Source organism: Cyanistes caeruleus, chromosome 2 (genome assembly GCF_971803275.1).
Source record: "Cyanistes caeruleus chromosome 2, bCyaCae1.hap1.1, whole genome shotgun sequence".
Taxonomy (NCBI): domain Eukaryota; kingdom Metazoa; phylum Chordata; class Aves; order Passeriformes; family Paridae; genus Cyanistes; species Cyanistes caeruleus.
In genome coordinates this window covers 70757567-70776760 of record NC_141702.1, presented here as the reverse complement: position 1 = coordinate 70776760, position 19194 = coordinate 70757567, and the positions used below count along the sequence as shown (strand labels likewise).

General features: G+C 40.8%; 1 protein-coding gene across 7 annotated transcripts in view; it reads right to left on the bottom strand.

The window, feature by feature from the left end:
* Positions 1 to 16939: 16939 nt before the first annotated feature.
* Positions 16940 to 19194, bottom strand: part of SIPA1L2 (signal induced proliferation associated 1 like 2) — a 127370-nt gene continuing 125115 nt past the window's right edge. For all 7 annotated transcript variants that reach the window (XM_086877804.1, XM_086877805.1, XM_086877808.1 and 4 more), the window contains 2 exons: positions 19050 to 19131; positions 16940 to 18171 (listed from right to left, as the gene is read on the bottom strand). In XM_086877804.1, coding sequence (XP_086733930.1) covers positions 18025 to 18171; positions 19050 to 19131 — 229 coding nt within the window. In that variant the 3' untranslated portion in view covers positions 16940 to 18024. The remainder of the gene's footprint in view (positions 18172 to 19049; positions 19132 to 19194) is intronic.

Genomic DNA, 19194 nt, shown 5'->3' with positions numbered 1-19194 from the left:
TTTTGCTGGCATAAAGACATTATTCCAGTCCAATCATGGGCTATTCCATGTAGATTTGAATCTTTCATACTACTGAAAACCCACTGGCTGTTCTCAATAACCTGTTTTTGAGTTACCTGCATGCCTGTGCATTAACTGCTGGGCAGCCATCCACACAAACCCTCTACAGGCTGCACTCCTATGTAGGCTCTGGCAGAAACCTCAAGTGTTCCACAGGGCTTTCACTGTTGCAGAGATGTCTGAGGCCAGAGACCACAGTGCTGAACTAGAAAACTGGAGAGGAGCTCTTAAGGCTGGCAGTGAAGAAGGCCAAAAAAAGAAAAGAGAACCAAAAGAAAGAAAACAAAAAGGAAAATCTTGTTGTGAACTCTACATCACTGAGCACTTAACAGCATTTTTAATTAAGGGCGCCTATGACATTTGGGGCAGATATATCTTTCTTCATATCCCCCACAACACATACAAACACACACCTGAAGACACTGGGCAGTATTTTCCTGTTGTCAGATCGCACTGAAGATTACAACAAGCATCTTTACTAACATATTATTACTGCCACTATTCAAGCAATTCCCTCTTTAGAAGTTATGAAATATGGATAATAAATAGAAACTGAATAAGCACATAATTTCTTTGTTATGTTAATGGCCTGGCTGAAGTCCACCAGAACAGTCTTATGTGTGTGACTGATTGCTTTGTTTCAAACCTCTGGATACTTTGTACAAACAGGCTCAAAAAAGGGCACTTTGCACAGACCTGTTCATTTGGTGCTACCTCAGCCAGAAGAAGAGCCCAGACTGAAAACTGTTTTTTAACCACGACATTCTTACCTAAAGAAATAATACACTAATGAAAAATAACTTCATAATTGGCTCTTGGGAAAAAAAAAACGGGAGAAGTGTCTTTGGGCTTCTCCTATAAAATAGTGTATTTCTTATGTTTATCAAAGCCCAATCCACACACAAGAGATGATTCATATGAGCCAGTTGCTCTAATAAGTCCTAGTTTATGGGATATGAAAACTGGACCAGACAATGAAAACACAGTTAAAGCACAAGCTAAAGCAATGGCTGTAATTCCTAGAGGTGACTAGGAACTGGGCCACTAAATTCTTTCAAGGTATGCCCACCACCTTGGTTTAGAAAAAGTGCTGTAAATAATGTTTCCTCCAAGATTCACAGCAATTTTTCTTACCTGATTTGAATAATACAATAGTAAGAATATTCTCAGTTTCTTTGCCTCCTATTTTGGTGTCTTTCCATTTTAGCCTCTCCCCTGATCAGCATTCAGGTCTACAACCATGTTTTCTCAGACCTCAAGTTTTTAAGAACCTGGCAAAAGGCCATCATGAAGATATTTTTTCCCCAAGAAGGAGCTGGACAGGCCATACAGCTGAGTCTTGTGTGATGTTCAAACACCTGGAATTAGAGGAGATGTAAGTGGCCAAAAAAATATAAGTGCTCTTCAGTCTTTGAAAATTCCCAGGAGGAAGTGAGATCATTTCCTGAAGTGTGTAAATGGCAAGGTCTTTTAATCCACAAAGTAATCCTGTGAGCCCTAGCAATTTGCTTTGGAATTTGCTTTGCTTTCATGAGCTGATTGCATCCAGCAGGATTAGTAAGAGAAGCTACCCCAGATAATCTCTCCTGCCACATGTGATGTTCACCTCTCTACATGCACTTACAATGAAATACTATAAACACCTTATCAGAGCCTCCAGTTCCCACTGCTATGGGAATTCAGGCTGGTAAACTCACCAGCAATCTTCACTTTTGTTTAGTTTTACTGACATGGACCCAGAGCGTGTGGGAGCCTCCCCAGTGCCAGCCCTGACCCAGCAGCACTGTGCAGTCACACAGGACATGTGGAGCTTGAGCAGACAGAGTAGGAATTCCCTCTCTCTGTGCAATGATCATATTTCATATCTGAACTGGACAAGAGCATCTGGGTTGTGTCCAAGCACATTTGGGTTGGGTCCTGTCTGTAAGTCAGCTTTTAGCCTCTCTTTCAAAACTGACAACAGAAGTGCCCACTAGCATGAGTTGTGGTACTGATACCTGGTAGAGGCATTTCTAGTCCCTAGATGGAGCATGAAAACATATTGCCTCACCATATACAGGCTACCAAAACTCCTGCTGCTTTCTTTGCTCCCTGCAGCTCAGGGAGGAGTGCAGGGAGTGGGGCAGGGAGCAGGAGGCAGGACTGTAGCTCTAAGAATGTAAGGTACAACCAGACTCCTTGAAATCCTCCTCTTTCCCTGTCCTTTACTTTATTCTCAAGCCAGGAGTAGTAACTGTCTTTCTGAGCACAATATTAAGTCATCAAAGGTGTTGTGCCTGCCAAATTGTTCACTGAAGAGAGAGTTCCTTTGGGTGATGTTCCTCTGAAGCTATTGTCTCCTCAAAGCACAATGCTGACACCACACCAAGTAACCAAATAAGAGAACTAGTTCCCAAGGATTTGCAGGTTGTGAAATCTGACTCTGCTTTTGCATCCCTGTGCAAATCAACAATAATGCCTGTGTGACCTTAGATCCCAGCTCCCAAGTGTAGACACTCCAGCTCAGCTCCTAAGAAGAATAGGCACAAACCCTTGAGCCACAGAAGTGCAACCCACTTGACAAATCTCCTCATGCAAAAGTTTCAGAAGACATAAACACAGACCTATAGTTTCCCTTTGGGGCTGGACAGATCCCATGTGTCCAAGGGACGCACCTGGAAGTAACAAGAGAGAAGGGTGAGCTCATGTTAGACTTTTAGCTCAAAGCAAATTCTGCCTGCTATGCCAAAATTTCTGTTTCACCTGACACATCATGCCTGCCCTTTTCTTCTTTCAAGATCCCAGGCTGGAGCTGGCAGAGACAAGTGAAACTCTCTGTCTGAGCCATCCTGTGGGTGAGAAGCTTGTTTCAAGGAAGTTATTCTACTCAGGCGATCTGGCAGTCCATAAATCACAAGACTAATGTTCATTTTAAATTAATGCAGAATCAGCCAGGCAGAAAGCTCCAGTGGCTATAGCATTTCACGCAATATAAATAGCAGTAGTTGCTTTGAACAACATGAAATAACCAAGAAACAATAGAACATCTCTTATATTGTGGCTGCAAAGACTCCTTCCATGCACCTGAAGAAAGTAGTGGTATCATTTATTTCATGATCAATGTTTAGGCTTCAGAGGCAAAAATCAGCTTCTTTTCCTTGGCTGATCTCAGGTGAAACTGAGTTTGTTGCTCATCTCCTGCACTACAGAGGGAACAAAGCTTTATGCATTGTTCATCTTTTATCATCACGGAAAGAAAATAAAGAGATTTCCAAATAACTTTTCCCAGGCTCCAATTCATATCAAAGTGCCATTGAACCCATTAACATTGAAGTTCTATGATGGACCAATGGAACCATCCACATGTGACTCAGGGCTTCTCCAGGGTGAAGAGAGAGACTCAAGGATAAGGCTTGGAGCAGAATATTTGATGGGGAAAGCAATGGTTCTGGCCTGCAGGATGGTCTCCCCACCTCCTGCTCAGTTTAATCCAATTTTCCCTCCCAGGTCTGGCTGTCCAGGGCTCTGGCACAGGCAGAGAAAACACCGAGACAACATTCATTTAAAGTCCACCACTACCTCAGCTGTGAAAGCAGCTGTTGAGGAAAGACATATACCTCTGGGAACAAGCTGCATGTCTGATATTAATGAGTCATGTCACTGCTTTTTCATTCTTAAAACAAATTCGGTATGCCTTGATGCACAGTGATGGTGCTTGTGTCACATCTGGCTGAGGCAATCTGCATTTTGGGTGCTCCTGGGAGATGCCACAGCCTGCTCCACCTGGGATGGGAAGCCACATGGGACCCCAACAGGGAAGTTGTTGTGTAAAAACACAACAGGCCAGAGCTCCAGAAGGAAAAACCGAGCAGACTCTGTCACTCCCATGCTCTCCACTGCCTCCCAGCTGTGTAGCTGTACTTACATTCCCCTAGCCTTTCCTTCTATTTTAAAAAAAGTTCTAAACATTCACAGTCAACTGCCTTTGAAGCTCCCCTGACCTTCCCATGTGTGCACAACTGCTGCTGCTGCCTTAAATGGTGAAGTCAACATCAGCTCAGTATAAACCAGATGAACACCCTGCAAACAGGCAAAATGGAGGCAGAGTGTTTGCACTGCAGAGCATCCAGAGAACAAGTAACCATGACTCTGCGCTGAGGAACCTGCTTTCATTGCCTGTCAGTGGCTCCATGGATTTCTACATCAGCTGCCAGCTTGACCCCCTGTCTAAAGAACAGATTTATGTCTAAAGAACAGTTATTTATGAAGGACCTCAAAGGCACAGCAAGCAGGGAGATACCCAACTCCACTACAGACAGAGGGGGTTAGATAAGGAGGAGCACAGAATTCGAATGCTCTCGCTGTATCAGGTGCAACAAGGCTTCATGCAACTCCTCAGGATCAGCACGGGGCTCCTTGGATCTGTTAGCTGACAAATGTGACAGAGTCACTTGTCTGGGGCCACTTGGACTGTGTGGCTCAAGTGCAGCATGGGACCCTGCACCCTCCCACAAGATAGCAATTGGAGAGGTGGAGATGGCACCTCAGTAAATCCGATCCTTTACAGATTCACAGAGAAGAGTTGTTTTTTCCCCTCCTTTCTTGCACTCTCCTTTATCTTTGAGTGTCATATTTCCCTCAGCAGTGGTGCAGCTTACTCCAAGACCGTCAATGAGCTCTTCCTAAGGCCTCAGGAGATGAAGTCACTCTCTGAAATCCTACACTCCCTAAATCTAAAAGGACATTTGATATATTGCCAGCGATTATTATAAAATACACATGACAGTTCCCAAATCTAGCTTTGGAAAACTTGTATTCCTTCCCTAAAAGATTGGAACCCGATACAGACTAGAAGTCAGGTACAGTGTGGATCAGGGAGGTCTCAAACAGGTCTCCTCTACCATGAGACTTCCAGTGCATATTATTTAACAACAATTTTGCATTATTTAACAACAAAATGGGTGGGGGCAGGGGAGGATGATGCAGGTTTCTGCACTAGGAACCCAAAATATCGCATCCAGGCTTCAGCTGGCTTGGTTTACACCTGCAGCCGTGTCTGAAACAGCTTTCTGAAATGGGAAATGGATGTTTTCTCGGTCATAATCAAAGAAACTCATGATTTCACAGAGACAGTGTGACTGTGGCTGTCATCTGTGTGCAATGAGGCAAGCAAGAGAAACACCATGTCTTTTGCAACTTATGCTTTCAGTGTGTCAACACATTCACCCATCTGTACCTTACATCACCCTGTGTGTATTGGCTCAAATGCAATTATTTAGAAAATCTGTGGAAAAATTGTGTGACCAAAAAAGCTGAAATGCGGTATAATCCTAATAACTCCTCGGTAACAGCACAGAGCTCTTATCACAATCTCTTCATGCATTTGATTTTGCCACTAAGTCCCTCATGCTCTCTCAGACTAGTTATCCTTACAGGCCGGAGGTCAGGCTGCATCCAGAATGGAAGATTCTTCTCTGATAGCGTGTCCAATATGAGGGAGAGTCCCTGCCTTCAGCAAGTCTTTTAAATGAGATTATTGATTTCATTTTGCAAGTGAATCAAAGTAGATCACCTGACCAAGAGTGCTGGGATTTGACTTGAGGGGTAAGGACAAAAGGTGAAAGTTTTAGTGTGAAGTGCTGAGCAGAATGCAGAAAGAAAGACTCCTCTTGTTTTGAGACTCTCAACTCTGCTCTGGACATTTTTGGAGAAACTCAAGAGCAACAGAAGCCCTAGTTCTTTCAGCAGCTCATTGAGTTGCAATTGCTTAAAATGATGTAAGTTTTCCCTTAAGACGTTCACCAAATAGTGGGTTACCTTCCCTACATTGGTTATCGGATCTAGGCACTGAGATGTGTAAGTTCAAAAGGGCCTTCATCTCTGAAGTGGTGGAGAACTTGAGAGGAGGGTGAAATGATATGAAATACAGGATAGTGCCAAAAGGAGATTCTCCTGTGAGGGTTGACATATGAATTAATGCATCCCCTCATAAACCCAGCTCTGCTACTGGAGAAACACACATAAAAGAAGAAATACCTCATAGATTAAAAAGCATAGTCAATGAAGCAATACTTCATAGTCTTGCAAAAAGCAACTCATTTTGGAGAAATGAAAATGGTCTCTTCAAAAGGGATTTCGTACACATTATTCCCATAACTGCTGTTAGACGATGGATCATTTGTGCCTGGCATCTGTATATTCACCTGTGGGGTCATGGGCTCTATCAGCAAAAGCAAAGATGCTCTGCCCTCTGTTTTCTGGAGGGAGTGACACAACTCAGGCTCCACAGAGCTGGGCAAGATTTCCTGCCACAGCACCAGTTTACATCAAAGGCATGATGGTGTTTCCTGCCAGATTGAAGGCAGAGCTTTTTTTGACGCCTGTTTCTATTTAGGGAACGCATGTAGTTCTCTCCAGGCTCTGATGGAAGGAGACTCAACTGCAGCAGCCTGGCCTGCCACAAGCACAGCCCCATTTCAGTAAGTCAAAGTAACTGCATTCCCAGCCAAAATCTTCCATAGGTATAAATGGGAGGGAAGGTGAGCTTTAACCTCTCAGCGTGGTGGTGGGTGAGTCAGTCCAGCCTGCTGGGGTTCCAACCCATGGCACATATCCCAGGCTGAAGCAAGGAAGCCCAGGGCATGCAGAGGGGGAGGCAAACAGGCCTGTTGCTCTTTCAGCTACTCTAGCTCTTGTGATCCTGGCCCTGTTCCCCAACATAATTTCCATTACCTTGAAGAACCATACAAACAACTTCAGTAACACGATCAAACGAGTATGGAAAAGATGCAGTGACTCAGGTGATTCAGGATTTGTGCTATGGAGGCACAAATGTAATGGTGCTCCCCTCAGCAATTCCCCTTCTCTCCAGTTCCTGAACAGCCAGAGGGACTCTGAGCACCAGCCTGCCTTGCAGTAGCAAAGACAGCACAACTCCCCTTAACATATTTTCTACAAGTGCTGTATTTGGCTGCTGATGGCTCCCTATGCAGAGGGCAAGCCCAGAAATGCTCCATTGTTTCACACTGCTGTGCATTAGAAATAACCAGAGGATTTAATTTCAACTCAACACAGGGTTGCTGAATTTTGTATATTTTTGCTCTTTGGAAAGTTTTATCTGTGGAGTGTAGAACAAAGGCATAGGTAAAAAAATCCCTGCTATTGATTATTATTTTGTTTGGTGGTGCTTTCTGCTTCGCACTGTGCTTTTGTACTGTCATTTACGAACTGGTCGCAGCAATGAATTCATTTACTGTTTACTTGAATGATGTAGCATATTGAGTTTCATTACAAGTATCCAGAAAACATGTTTCCTCAGATAATCCTTTATGGCCTTAATGCTCGAGGATCAATTTGTCTCACAAGATGAAACAGAGGTCAGAAATCCAATGCAGTGTGACAACACTCTGTTATTCCACTTAATATTATGGCAACATCCTCTGGTACCACCAGTGTTAAGACCTGCATAAACATTCCAATTTGAAATCTTATTTTGAGAGACCTGCAGCTCAGTCATAAGAGATTTGCTGTAGGCAGAACTTGTCATACAAATATTCAGCCTAGAACTAATTTTCTTTAACATGTTCTAACATCTTCCAAAACAAACAAAGACTTCAGCACTTTTAAAAATACAGTTCTCTGTATCTTGATCAAAACACAGGACTTGATTCAACAATGAGTAGCTGTAGTTTGAAGCTAGTTTGAAGCTAATATGAAGTATACTAAGGTTAAGTGAAGTGCGTTACTCTAGAGGCAAGCTAGAATAACACACTAGTAAATCAGGCTCAAAGTCACTTTGTTTATTAGATACTCTGTGAGGGTCTCCACTTGATCTTACTTTAGTATCAGCTTGAATCCAGCCAAACTCTGCCTCTCAGAACAGCACGTCCAAAAAGGATAGAAAACCTGGTTTGTAAAAATCTGTTTCCAGATGATCATATATCATTTACTGAGGCATCCAACAATGCTTCGAACTTGTTTCAGCTAAGATAAATTGGGTGAGTGCATCTCACATCTCCTGTTTTCATTTATTCAAAGTGAAAAATCACCTTCAAGGGATAATACCTTATGTCAAACACAAACCAGGGCTGACTTCAAATAATCCAAACACTGATCTAGCTTGTAGCTAAAGCAGGTCAGGGTGTTTTGCATTTTGTTCAAGATCTTCATAACATTCATTTTAACATCAAAGGCAACAAAAGAAATGAACGATGAAAAACTACAGAAAACATATTATAGTGCTGAATTCCACACCTGTGCTCCTTTTCTGGTGCTCCTCTTGCATTGAAGGGAGAGAGAAAGGAACTGTCAGTGGGTGACTCACTTCAGAGGGGCTCTGGGATATCACCCAGCTGAAGCACCTTCTGCACACTCTTGTTTTCCTTCCCCAGCTATTAAGAAAATGAACACGGTGAGTTCAGACATAGGAGGCTTCACCCAAACAGATCTTTGAGAATCTCTAGCAGAAACACAAGTGAGAGGATTGCTACCAAGCACCCTTCTTGGATTTGCAACAAATAGCAACAGCATGTTTGGAAACAACCTTAAACTAAAGAAGTTTATTTTCCTTTCAGTAACCACACTCCTCTGGGGAGTTTCAACAAATGTGCATCTCACAGGTGTACATATGTGGTTTTTACTTCAACTTCTGCCCAACACCAACATTCTTGACTGTGTCTGTCAGGAGTATGTGTGCCTCTGCAGAGGTGACCTTGTGGCCACCTCCATAGATGACATCAACAGCAAAGCATCATCTCCTTTCCCCAAACCATAGCCAGAGAAAAATCTCAGATGTAACAAAAGGGAAGAAAAAAAAAAGTTGCATGTCTAGGGAGCATTGGGGTTGGTAGGAAAGAGAAGGAACAGGGCAGAAACTACAGTTTTGCTGCATGTCCCTGGAAAATTGGAGTAAATAACTGTCTGGTAAAGCTTCAGCTGTAATATTGTGTTCAGTTTTGGACTCCCAGTATGAGATAAATGATAATAAACTGGAGAGAGAGCAGCAGAGAACTGCTAAAATGCTCAGGAGCCTTAAGGCAAAAAGTAGCAGTTGAGAGGACTGAATTGTTTAATCTAGTTTAATCTGATAAAGAAGAGATTAAGATTTAATAATAGTCTACAACTATTTTTGGGGTATTTACAGAAATTAAACAAGCCAGATTTTTGGTATTGCCAGCTGATAGCAAGGGGGAGCATCCACAGATTGTGTCTGGGATGCATGCCAGAAAAAATTTCCAGCTTTAATGGAGGATAATACAGGGTACTCAGGGATGTTGTGGAACCTCTGTCCCTGGAAGTTCGTAAGACTTAGCTAGACATAGCCATAACTAACCTGGTAAAATGGCAGTGCTGCTTCAGGAGGTTGGACATGATGACCTCTAGACATTCCTTCCAGCCAAAATATCTGTCACAAATTATAAATCCTGTTAACTGACAGTGCAACAGCTTCAAAAGGAAATGTTGTTCCTCACAGGGGAGGAAAAAATGTCTCTGCCTGTATGAAAAATGGACTCTCAACCTTCTGTATCTACACAGGCCAAATGATGTAAATGCACTTAGAGATGAAAGAGAGCGTTTACTTTTCTAGAAATGTTGTCTTAGCATGTTTAAGGTCATCAGATTATTTTAAGAGAACAAAAAGCAGCCTCATTAAAAACCAGAATCCTCCGTACTTCCTGCTCAGATTTGGAAGATAAAGCCCCAGTCGTAAAAGGTTCACAGAGAAGGGCATTTTTAGACAGCACAATACCTAATACATATTGGGAGTTAAATATACTTTCAAAGGGATAGCTATTCAGCTGTACAGGCTACTGTTTTGGACATTAGAAAAGATACTTCATGCACTTTAAATATAGATATAGCTCCTATGGTAACTTCCAAAATAACCTAGGAGCCCTGAATTTATTTGTCTGCCACTAGAAAAAGTTCTGCAATAAAGTTCGAATCATCTTGTGGCTTCTGCAAAAGCTTGTTTAAAACTACAACCATGTATTAAAGAAGGAACAAAAAAACCATATTTAGCCAGTGGAGATCATGTGACCAAGAAATAAACATTTCCTCAAAGTATGTGAAGTTTCTTGTGCCACTTTTCCTTCTAGATGACTTTAATGAGACAAAGCTGTTGACATTTTTTCAAACCCACTTGATGTCCTGCATTTCCAGCCGTGACCCACAGTCTGTGCTCAGCACTGCTAACACCAGATTGTCCAGAGTTACCATTGTATGACCACAAGCAAATGCTTCAAAAACACTTAGGTAAGTGGGAAGGACATAATCTCTTGTATTTCAGAATAGGATTTCAAGGATCATCTGGTCCAACCTTTCTTGGCAAAAGCATGGTCTGGATGTGGCAGCCAGTGTTTGACCACTGGATGTTTGCTGTGTGCTGTGAACAGTTTGAAAGCTATAGGATGCAAACAAGCAGCTGCAGCACGTGGGGCAGATGAAGCCAGTGCAGGAAGGGGAGCAAAAGAGAGCAGGGAGCCTGAAGGCCAGCTGGGCACTCATAACAGGTATGGGAGACTTGTCTAACAAAAGGACTCACAAAATAATCTGCAAGATGCTAGGGAAAATGACACCTTCCCCCGGTGCCAGATGGGACCATGCAATTTAGGAAGCTGCTCAAAGCTCCACAACAGGAGCAAGAGATAAAAGACAGCCTCTCTCCATCAGAAGACCAGAGTATCTCTGTCAGCAATTACCTTGCTCTCATCTGTATTCTGATCAAATCAAGTATTAGACCCTAGACAGCCTTTTGATATTCCTGGCATATTCCCTTCAAGAAGAACGTGCAGGTGGATCTACAACTCTGATGCCTCTGAGCATCTGCATTTAGTGCCAGCACAGCTTAGAATGCTCACTCTCATTCACAGCACCAACTAATGGATTCATGCCATCAACAGTAACTGAATATTTCCACATCACTCTAAGAAGTGCAGCTTTGGTATTTCTGAGAACTGTCCTAGAAATGAAAAATAGTGATTTTTTATGGAGGGAATTTGTAGTGTTTCTAGTAAAAACATGGACAAATCATTATTACCATATTGTATCCATTCACTGCAATGGGGTTTGCCGTACACCTGGTGTGACAGAGAAATGGTGGTGAATTCAGGAATTATAGAGTGACCTGTTACATATGCAAACCTAGTCATTTTTCTCTTCTTCACTCTAAGAGGATTACAAAAGCGTCTCTGTGACATTATAAAACATTTTAAAAGGATGCTCCTCTGTGTTAGTCTCCAGATTGATTTCACTCTCTCTCCTTAGGTTTCTTTCATACTCTCTCCTAGTTCATGTTTGATTTATTAAAAAAAAGAACAAACTAAACCAACTAAAAATAATCAGCAGCTGAACAACACTCGTAGGATGTTCTGCAATAACAAACTAGGACAGACAGGAAAGGAAAGTACTGACACACAGTCATAGTCAAGAATTCACACTTAAAAAATCCAAGAGGATTTTATGCCTGAGCCTTAATAAGGCTATTTACAGATGATGAAACTCTCCTGTCAGCATCCCTTTAAAGCTTCTCTGTATAAACATCAACAGTCCTGCTGGACAATTGGCGAGACATTAGGAGGCTTATGGCATGCTGTGCCGTAAAGCTATCTAGTTTTAAAGAGCAAATGACTCATTTAATAGATATGGTTCTGTTGAAAGAACATTCTTCAGAGCTTAGTAAGAAGTTTAAACCACATTAACATTAGAAATCAATAAGCCAAACCACTGTGGACTACCGAGGTCACGGTTAATAAAGAATGACTTCAATTTTATTTTCATATCCTGTTTTTGGTCTAATCACTTGACCTCATTTTAAAATATGGTCTGGATGTAATTCACCATTCACACAAAGAGACTGATTCTTTTCCCGATTTTACTCTCTTCAGTAATTCCTATTATATTAAGTCTGATTTACACCAGAGGAGCTGAATAAATTTTCTGATAATTTTAAAGGAAATCAGCAACACAGTTTACAGAGCACAGCTAGATTTAATGGTGCCATTTGGACCTTTTCTGGCTACATGATATACAGCTTCTGTTGGCTATGTGACATGAAAATATACAGGAACGAGCCCATTGTTTGCTTTCTCCTTTGAGTGGCAGATCATTGTCCAAGCTGTGTAGACTGCAACTGATGGAATGGGATTTCCCCCTTTGGAAACAAGGTTGCCTCTGGTCTGCATACAGGCTGAAAGCACGCTGAACATATCTGCACATTAATTAGAGCTTATGCTGAACATCCCCTACGCATACACAAGTATTTCAGCATTACAAACAGGCTTTGAATTGCTCAAGTATTGAGCCACCCTGAAGTTCCTTGCTAAGCTGTCTGACAGGAAAAGACACAGAAAGGAACATCAAAGGATGTTTGTACCTTTACAAAACCCCATGTGTTTCCTAAAAAATGAAGACATTGCAAGTCTGAAGGAGCTTTTTGTTTTGTGCTTGTTTTTACTGAACCCCCTACTGAGAAACTCAGTTCTTAGCAAACAAAAGGAAGACCAAGAATCCAGAAGCTGTGGGCCAGAAGACAGACAGTCAGCCTTGAGCACAAACAGCTTAAAGTTGCACTAGTGCTAGAATATACTTCCTGGAGCTCTGGTCTTACACACTGGAGAAGCATTGCTCATTGGAAAGAAACACTGTGTCTTGGATTTGGGCAAGGAATATCCATCATCTTGAGTATAATGTCTATGCAGAGGCAGAAGCACAGTACTGACAAGAATGCAGAAACCTCAGGTTTCCATCCAAAAAAATCCTTCAGAAAATATTATCTATCAAAGTTATGCCTGAGCTGAAAGCAAGTTACAATTTAGTGATAACAAGAATCTCAGATGACCAGACTACTATTTGCTACTGGACAGCCCTGGGGTCGTTTATTTATTCTATTATTAACAGCTCTTGTCACTCAAATATTCATACATTTTCATACGTTTCAAAATAGGAACCTAAGACAAAAAGGAATGAGTTTCTAACACTTTAAATTTGTGTTCAGTATGACCAAGCCCCATAGCTTAAATTCAGTCATAACTATCTGAGTTTTTCAGACCTTCTCCCAGGTTTCTGGTCAGGGCTAACACATGGGTTTTCTCAATGTAAGCTCACAATTGTTTTCTGGGTTCCAAACAGTGGCTTTACAAAGCATAAAACAGGTTGTGAAAATTCCCTATTCTTTTAAAGCTCTAGACTTTGGACATAGAGTCATCAGTCAATATATTACCCATGGTTACTATTGCTGCACTTCACATATCCCACTTGTTGACATGGCATGGTTTTGTCTCCTTACTTTCCCATAATCACTCCTCAGAACTATTTTAAATGCCTCCAGCTGATGTCTAGACACATGGGCACCTGAACTGGTATCAACAGCATATTCAGTAATTTTAAATTTTTTAAGATTTCATAATGACTTTGGTCAGAAAATGTTCATCTGCTGTTTTTTGGCAGCAGCTCAAGCTGTGTCTGTGTTACTCCACTGTGAATAAATGGCTTCATGGAATGAGACATCTGGGACTCTGCCATGGGAAACCTGGTCTGACTCTGTGAGGGGGGATGTGTGGGAGCCAAGCAGGGCACCTGTCAGCTTCCTGGAGCCACCCTTTTGAAGGGACTTCAGTCCCAGCAGTGAAAGTCTCTGGCCCTGGGAGTGTGACTGCCAGGGAATCTCATGGATGGGCACACTGGGATGTTTCCTTAACCATGACCACTACTGGAGTAGTTCTGTGATGTTGTATAGCAAAGAAGCCTTTAAATAGCCATGGTTAGAGGAGAACAATAAAGTATGAAACTAAGGACTAATGAAGGATAACACAATTTCCCTTGAGAAATCAACAAAATAAATGGGCTTGCAACATTAATAGATTTGAAGCCTTCCAGTGATTTCTAAACTAGAAGGCTATGAAAAATTTGGTCTCTTCATTCCATTCCCTGGTCCTGCTATGACCTTTGAAGACAGTGCAACAGCCAGAGATGCTGGTTTTCTGTCTGAAAGAAGAATTAAAATAAAACAAAGGAAAAAAATCCTCTCTATCCCCGCCCCCCCCCGCCCCCCCCGCCTTTTATTTTTAATTGTTTCTCTAGTGAAGGTTTTGGAAATCTGCTAGATACAGTTATTATGGAAATATGTGGACTGGTTGTTTTACCCATCAGTCAAAAATTGCACCAGCCCTGCTTTCTGCTCTGTAGCCACTGTGGAGCTAACACAGCAAAAGGCTTCAGCCCTGCCACTCTATGGCTGGCCAGACCAGGCACCTATTTCAGAACTTCTCCTTCTGCCACTGGATTCTCCATGAGAGAGTTAAAGGCAACATGCTGAAAGACAGAAATTAAGGAAATGCAAGGAATCAAAGGAAAAATAGCTGTGTTCACGGAGAGCTAAGATCAAGATTTGTATTTGCTTTTGAGTTGAAAGACATTATAGTCTTTGCTGTGGAAGAAATAAGAGGGGATGAAGAATAACTTGCTTTGACAATAGTTAATGGCTCTGATGGCTTCAAATTGTACAACACAAATTTCTGACCTTCTGACTTTTTATGTTAGAACCAGTCAGCACTGAGCTCAAGAAGTGCTGCAATGGCATAATGCACATAGTGAGTCTCTTTTTTTCCATACTGAAAATTGTTTTCCTGAACAACTGTTCTACAATTATTTAGTTTGCATTACAAATATTCTAAACATTTTCCCACATTACTGGATTCTAGACACAGAAAAAGATGAACTATTTTGAGAATTTGTATCGAATAACACACAGAGGACTTAAACAGCTTCTGTATAAAGCTATCACATGCCTAAACCAAATAGAATATCCTCTCAGGAACAAAAAAAACAAACCACAAACTTGAAATTATCCCTTGTGTTTATAACAGTGGCCTCAGAAAAAAACTGTACATAATAAAATACAGTCCACATTGTGATAAATGTATCAGTGAGGATCCCACCAATAAAGATATGTCACTTCTAGGGCAGAAGCAGAACATTCTGTAACTTTTCCAGGGTTGGTGTTTTTCCCTCTTGCAGAAGTAAACATCTGCACTGGCTCATATTTGACTTTGGCACCTCAGAACTGCATAGCATGGCTTGGTGTGCTGGGAGGGTTTTGTTGACGTTTTAAACACTTCCATATAACTGTTTTAATTCAGATCACAAACACATCTTTGAAGTCAATTTCCCAATCACCTCTACTTACTCAGCTTCAGATCATATGGAATGGTCTTAAGAGCACAGAGCCTTCAGACAGAGCCAACTTAACATGATTTCAGACACTAAAAGGCATCCAGTCATGGAACTGAACAAGGAAGAGCCTGAAAGATCTCCAAAACCTGGGTTTGCAACACCCTGAATTTTCCTAGTACTCCACACTAGTTGCTCATGTACATGTAGCCTTTGCCTTCATGTGTCTAAACCAGGCATTTTTTGTGAGCACAACACTTCCAAGAGGATTATTCTTAAAATACTCATTTGATTCAAATGCCCAATTAAACGTCCTTTACCTGTGCCAAAACAGGTCTCTGATAAATATTGTATTCCCATGTCATTAAAACACTAACAGCCAGACTAAAAACTTTTCCCCATGGTGAAGGTTAATTAAGGAAGAACCACGTGCTCCCAACACGACTGCTTTTGTCAGCAAAAGAAACAAGAGATCTGTAGACAAAGATTTCTGTCGGTTTTGGAAATCAAACGTTTTCAGTTGGATGGGGAAAATGGAAAAAATAACTGCTGAAAGTCCTTTTTGTGCACACAGTTATAGCTGCTGGTTTTCAATAACTGAGATAAAGAACTAAAATGAATATTGGACTATAAACTCTTATACAAACCTAACCGTGTCCCTTCAGAGCCAGCTTATCCTCAAGTTCATTTTGGTTAGCACAGCTTTCCAAAGGGAACAGACCAATCCTCACAGACACGTGTTCACAGACAAATTGCCCAAGTTGTTCAGCACTGTTATTTGGCAAGGTCTCCAGCCAGATGGGTTTGCTAATGACTTCTCTAAGGTGCTTAAATCAGAAGCTAGTGTAACACATGACTGCCATGTTTAATTACCCTGTTAATACAGCTTAGTGGATATTGTTTGGTGTGTAGAAGTCAGAGTTTTTGATGAAAAATACAATACAAAATGGTCTTGTAAATTGCAATGTACAATACCAAAGGCTTGATTATCTGCCTACATACAACCTTTCCTAAGAGGAGTCGCTCAGAACAATTGTTACAGCAGTGACAGACACTCGTTCCATTTATAAAACATTTCTCAGCCAAAGTGCATGAACAATGGACATGGAATTCTAGTTGCATGAGTTGAATATATTTATTTTTTAATTATTCAACAATTTTCCATATGTTTGCCTTAATGCATTCAGCAGACAATAGGAAGCTGAGATAAAACTATGATCTTGAATTTTTTTTTTGTCTACCCCTCAAGGTAATTCAAATGTGCTCATTAGCTTCATTTCATTTTGCAAAGGTGTCCATTTTAGGTGTAGACTTTAAGCTCTGTACTGTACACAAAGCATCTCACATATGCTAACACTGTAGTCAAATCCTCAATCGCTGGCACAAGAAGATGGCAAGTTATTTCCTGCTACAACTAATGCATAAGCTAGTATGAACTAACTAAACCTCTTTTGAACATTTTCTCCAGGATCATAGGCCACTGATCAGTGCCTATGACCAGCCCAAGAAGCTTTTGTTCAGACTGGGGAAAACACCTCCTGGGTTCCAGGACAGGACGCACCAAAGAAATTAATGTGATAATGGTGGCAAACCCTCCTCGGTAACAAGGGATCCTGACAGCTCTGAGGGGTCTTGAAATGTCTCTGGATGGATGGAGAGCCCAGGGACTGAGCTGAACAGAAACCTGAGTCATTACTGCTAACAATGATTACAGATAATACAAGATAAAATATTTCAGGTTTAGATTTTTAACATTTATTAAAAAAGCAGGATGTATGTTCATTTCAAATTAAACAGTTAAAAATGTTAAAGCATACAAACAAATCAATTGTGTACTAGCAGCATCCAATTGTTAGAATTTTCTAGAACTCCTCAGTACAGTCTTGGCAAGCTCAAAATATTACAACTTGCAACCAACTGATCTCACCATAGTGCAGATAAAACAAACTTTATAAAAACAACAATTTAAGGTTAAATAAGCTTAAATAAAGGTGTTAAATACAAGACACTTGATCAAAGCTTCTGTACAAAGATAGACAAATTTGGCATTGTACAACTGATTGGCTGGCTCACACCATACATGATTTTAATAGTTAAGCAGTGTAACTGTTTAGCTGAACATCAACTATACAAAAGTAACTGAAGTTGGGAGTGGGCTAACCCCGGTGAGCCATTTACAAGGCATGTGTATTTTTAGAAAATCAGAACACTGTTTATATTCAGGCACCATTTGTTCCTGCAAATAAATAATCTCTAATGTATCTGCATCCAAACTAGTGTTAAACACGTCAGTGCTAACATTTTATAAACACAGCTCTGTGACTATTCACTATACCTCCATTCTTATTGCTATGACAATGTGGACTGTGGAAATAAAACTACTGTACATACAAAAAAATAGAGCACCTTTTAAACATTAAAGTATATGTCTGGTTATTCTTTTTATCTTACAATACTGAAGCCCAAGCTAATTTAAATTGCTTTAACATCTTCACCAGCGCACCTGAAATGCAGGAACTAAAACCCCAAATATTCCTCTTCAGGCAAGCCCCAGCCAGAGCAAGTTCTAAAAATGTCTAAAATGACACTAAGGATTTTTTACATTCATCTGCACACAAACAATTATCTGCTATTCTCTGCTTTCTTCATATGAATTTAAAGACGGGTTGCCACAGTTCTCTCTCCTTTTCAGATGAATAAAGCTGGACAGAAAATGCAGCAGAAACACCTAAAATGGATTGTGAACACAGTGAAATTATTACCCTGCTAATTCAAAAGATACATTGTTCAAATAAGTACTTTGCAGGGCCCCAGCCATTAAGATTTTTTGTCTATCGTATTAAAAAACCATTCTGTGAATTTCCTCAGTTGAGCAGCTGCTGTTTGAGATTCTTCCTGAAGCCTCATGTTATCTTGTCTCAGGTGCTGTACCTCTGCTTGGAGAACTGCCTTATCCTGTTTTTCCTGGTTAACAAAGATACAAGTTGAGCAAAGTGAGCAGTTGTGATGACAACATTTACTTTTGTTGTTAATATTTCTATGCATGTCATAACAGCTCTATTTTGTTGAGCTCCCAAATTCATTCTGACAACTGTAAGTTAATTCCCCAAATATGCTCCAACTACTTCATTCATTCCAAGAAAATACTGCAAGCTAAAAAACCCCTAGATGTTACTTTAACAGAAAAATTAAAGTTTTACACGATTTAACAAACCAAAAAACAAAGAAATATCAAGCATTGAAAGCATAAGAAGCTTTTAGCTATAATAAATGATAAATATAATAAATTATGTGAGAGCCCAAGTTGTAAGTAATTGTTTTCAAGCATATATTTAAAGAATAAAAATATCTAATTTCAAAATTTTTCCTGACATGATTTTTTCTTTACCAAAAGCAGCCTCATTTCTATTCTCCTGGCATTATCTCCAGCTCAGAATTTTGACAGCAAATGAGGCACAAATCAAGTCCTTGCTACATGACCAAGGTAGCACAAGGCAACAGGGATGACAAAACCAGAATGCCAACTACTTAGCAATGGTGCCCTGTCAAAATCCCTATCCTTTGTTAAATCCAAAGTCCCATAAATGAAGATGGAGTGTTTTCTTGATTCTGGGTGTGACTATTTTTATGATACATAAAATGTTCTGGAGGAAAGACCTGTAAAGTACTTAGCCTTGGGCCAATTTCCTCACAGACCCATTCCCACAGAACCCTCTGCACCTCAGTGCTCTGAGCTCTGTTGTCTCGTTTAACTGATGTGCTTCTTTCAAGCCTTTGATGATTCTGTGTACAAATAAAGCCACTAAAACTGGGCAGCAGATATGGGGCTGATGGTCTCTTACCTTTCTCAGGTCAGTTTGTAGCTGCCGCAGGATGACTTCCAGCTGGTTTACTTTTCCAGTCAGAGTACTCGGAGCATGTTCCCTGCAAAGTAAACCACTCCCTTCACTCTGAGTTAGTGAAAAATATTTTCTTCCCAGCTTTAGC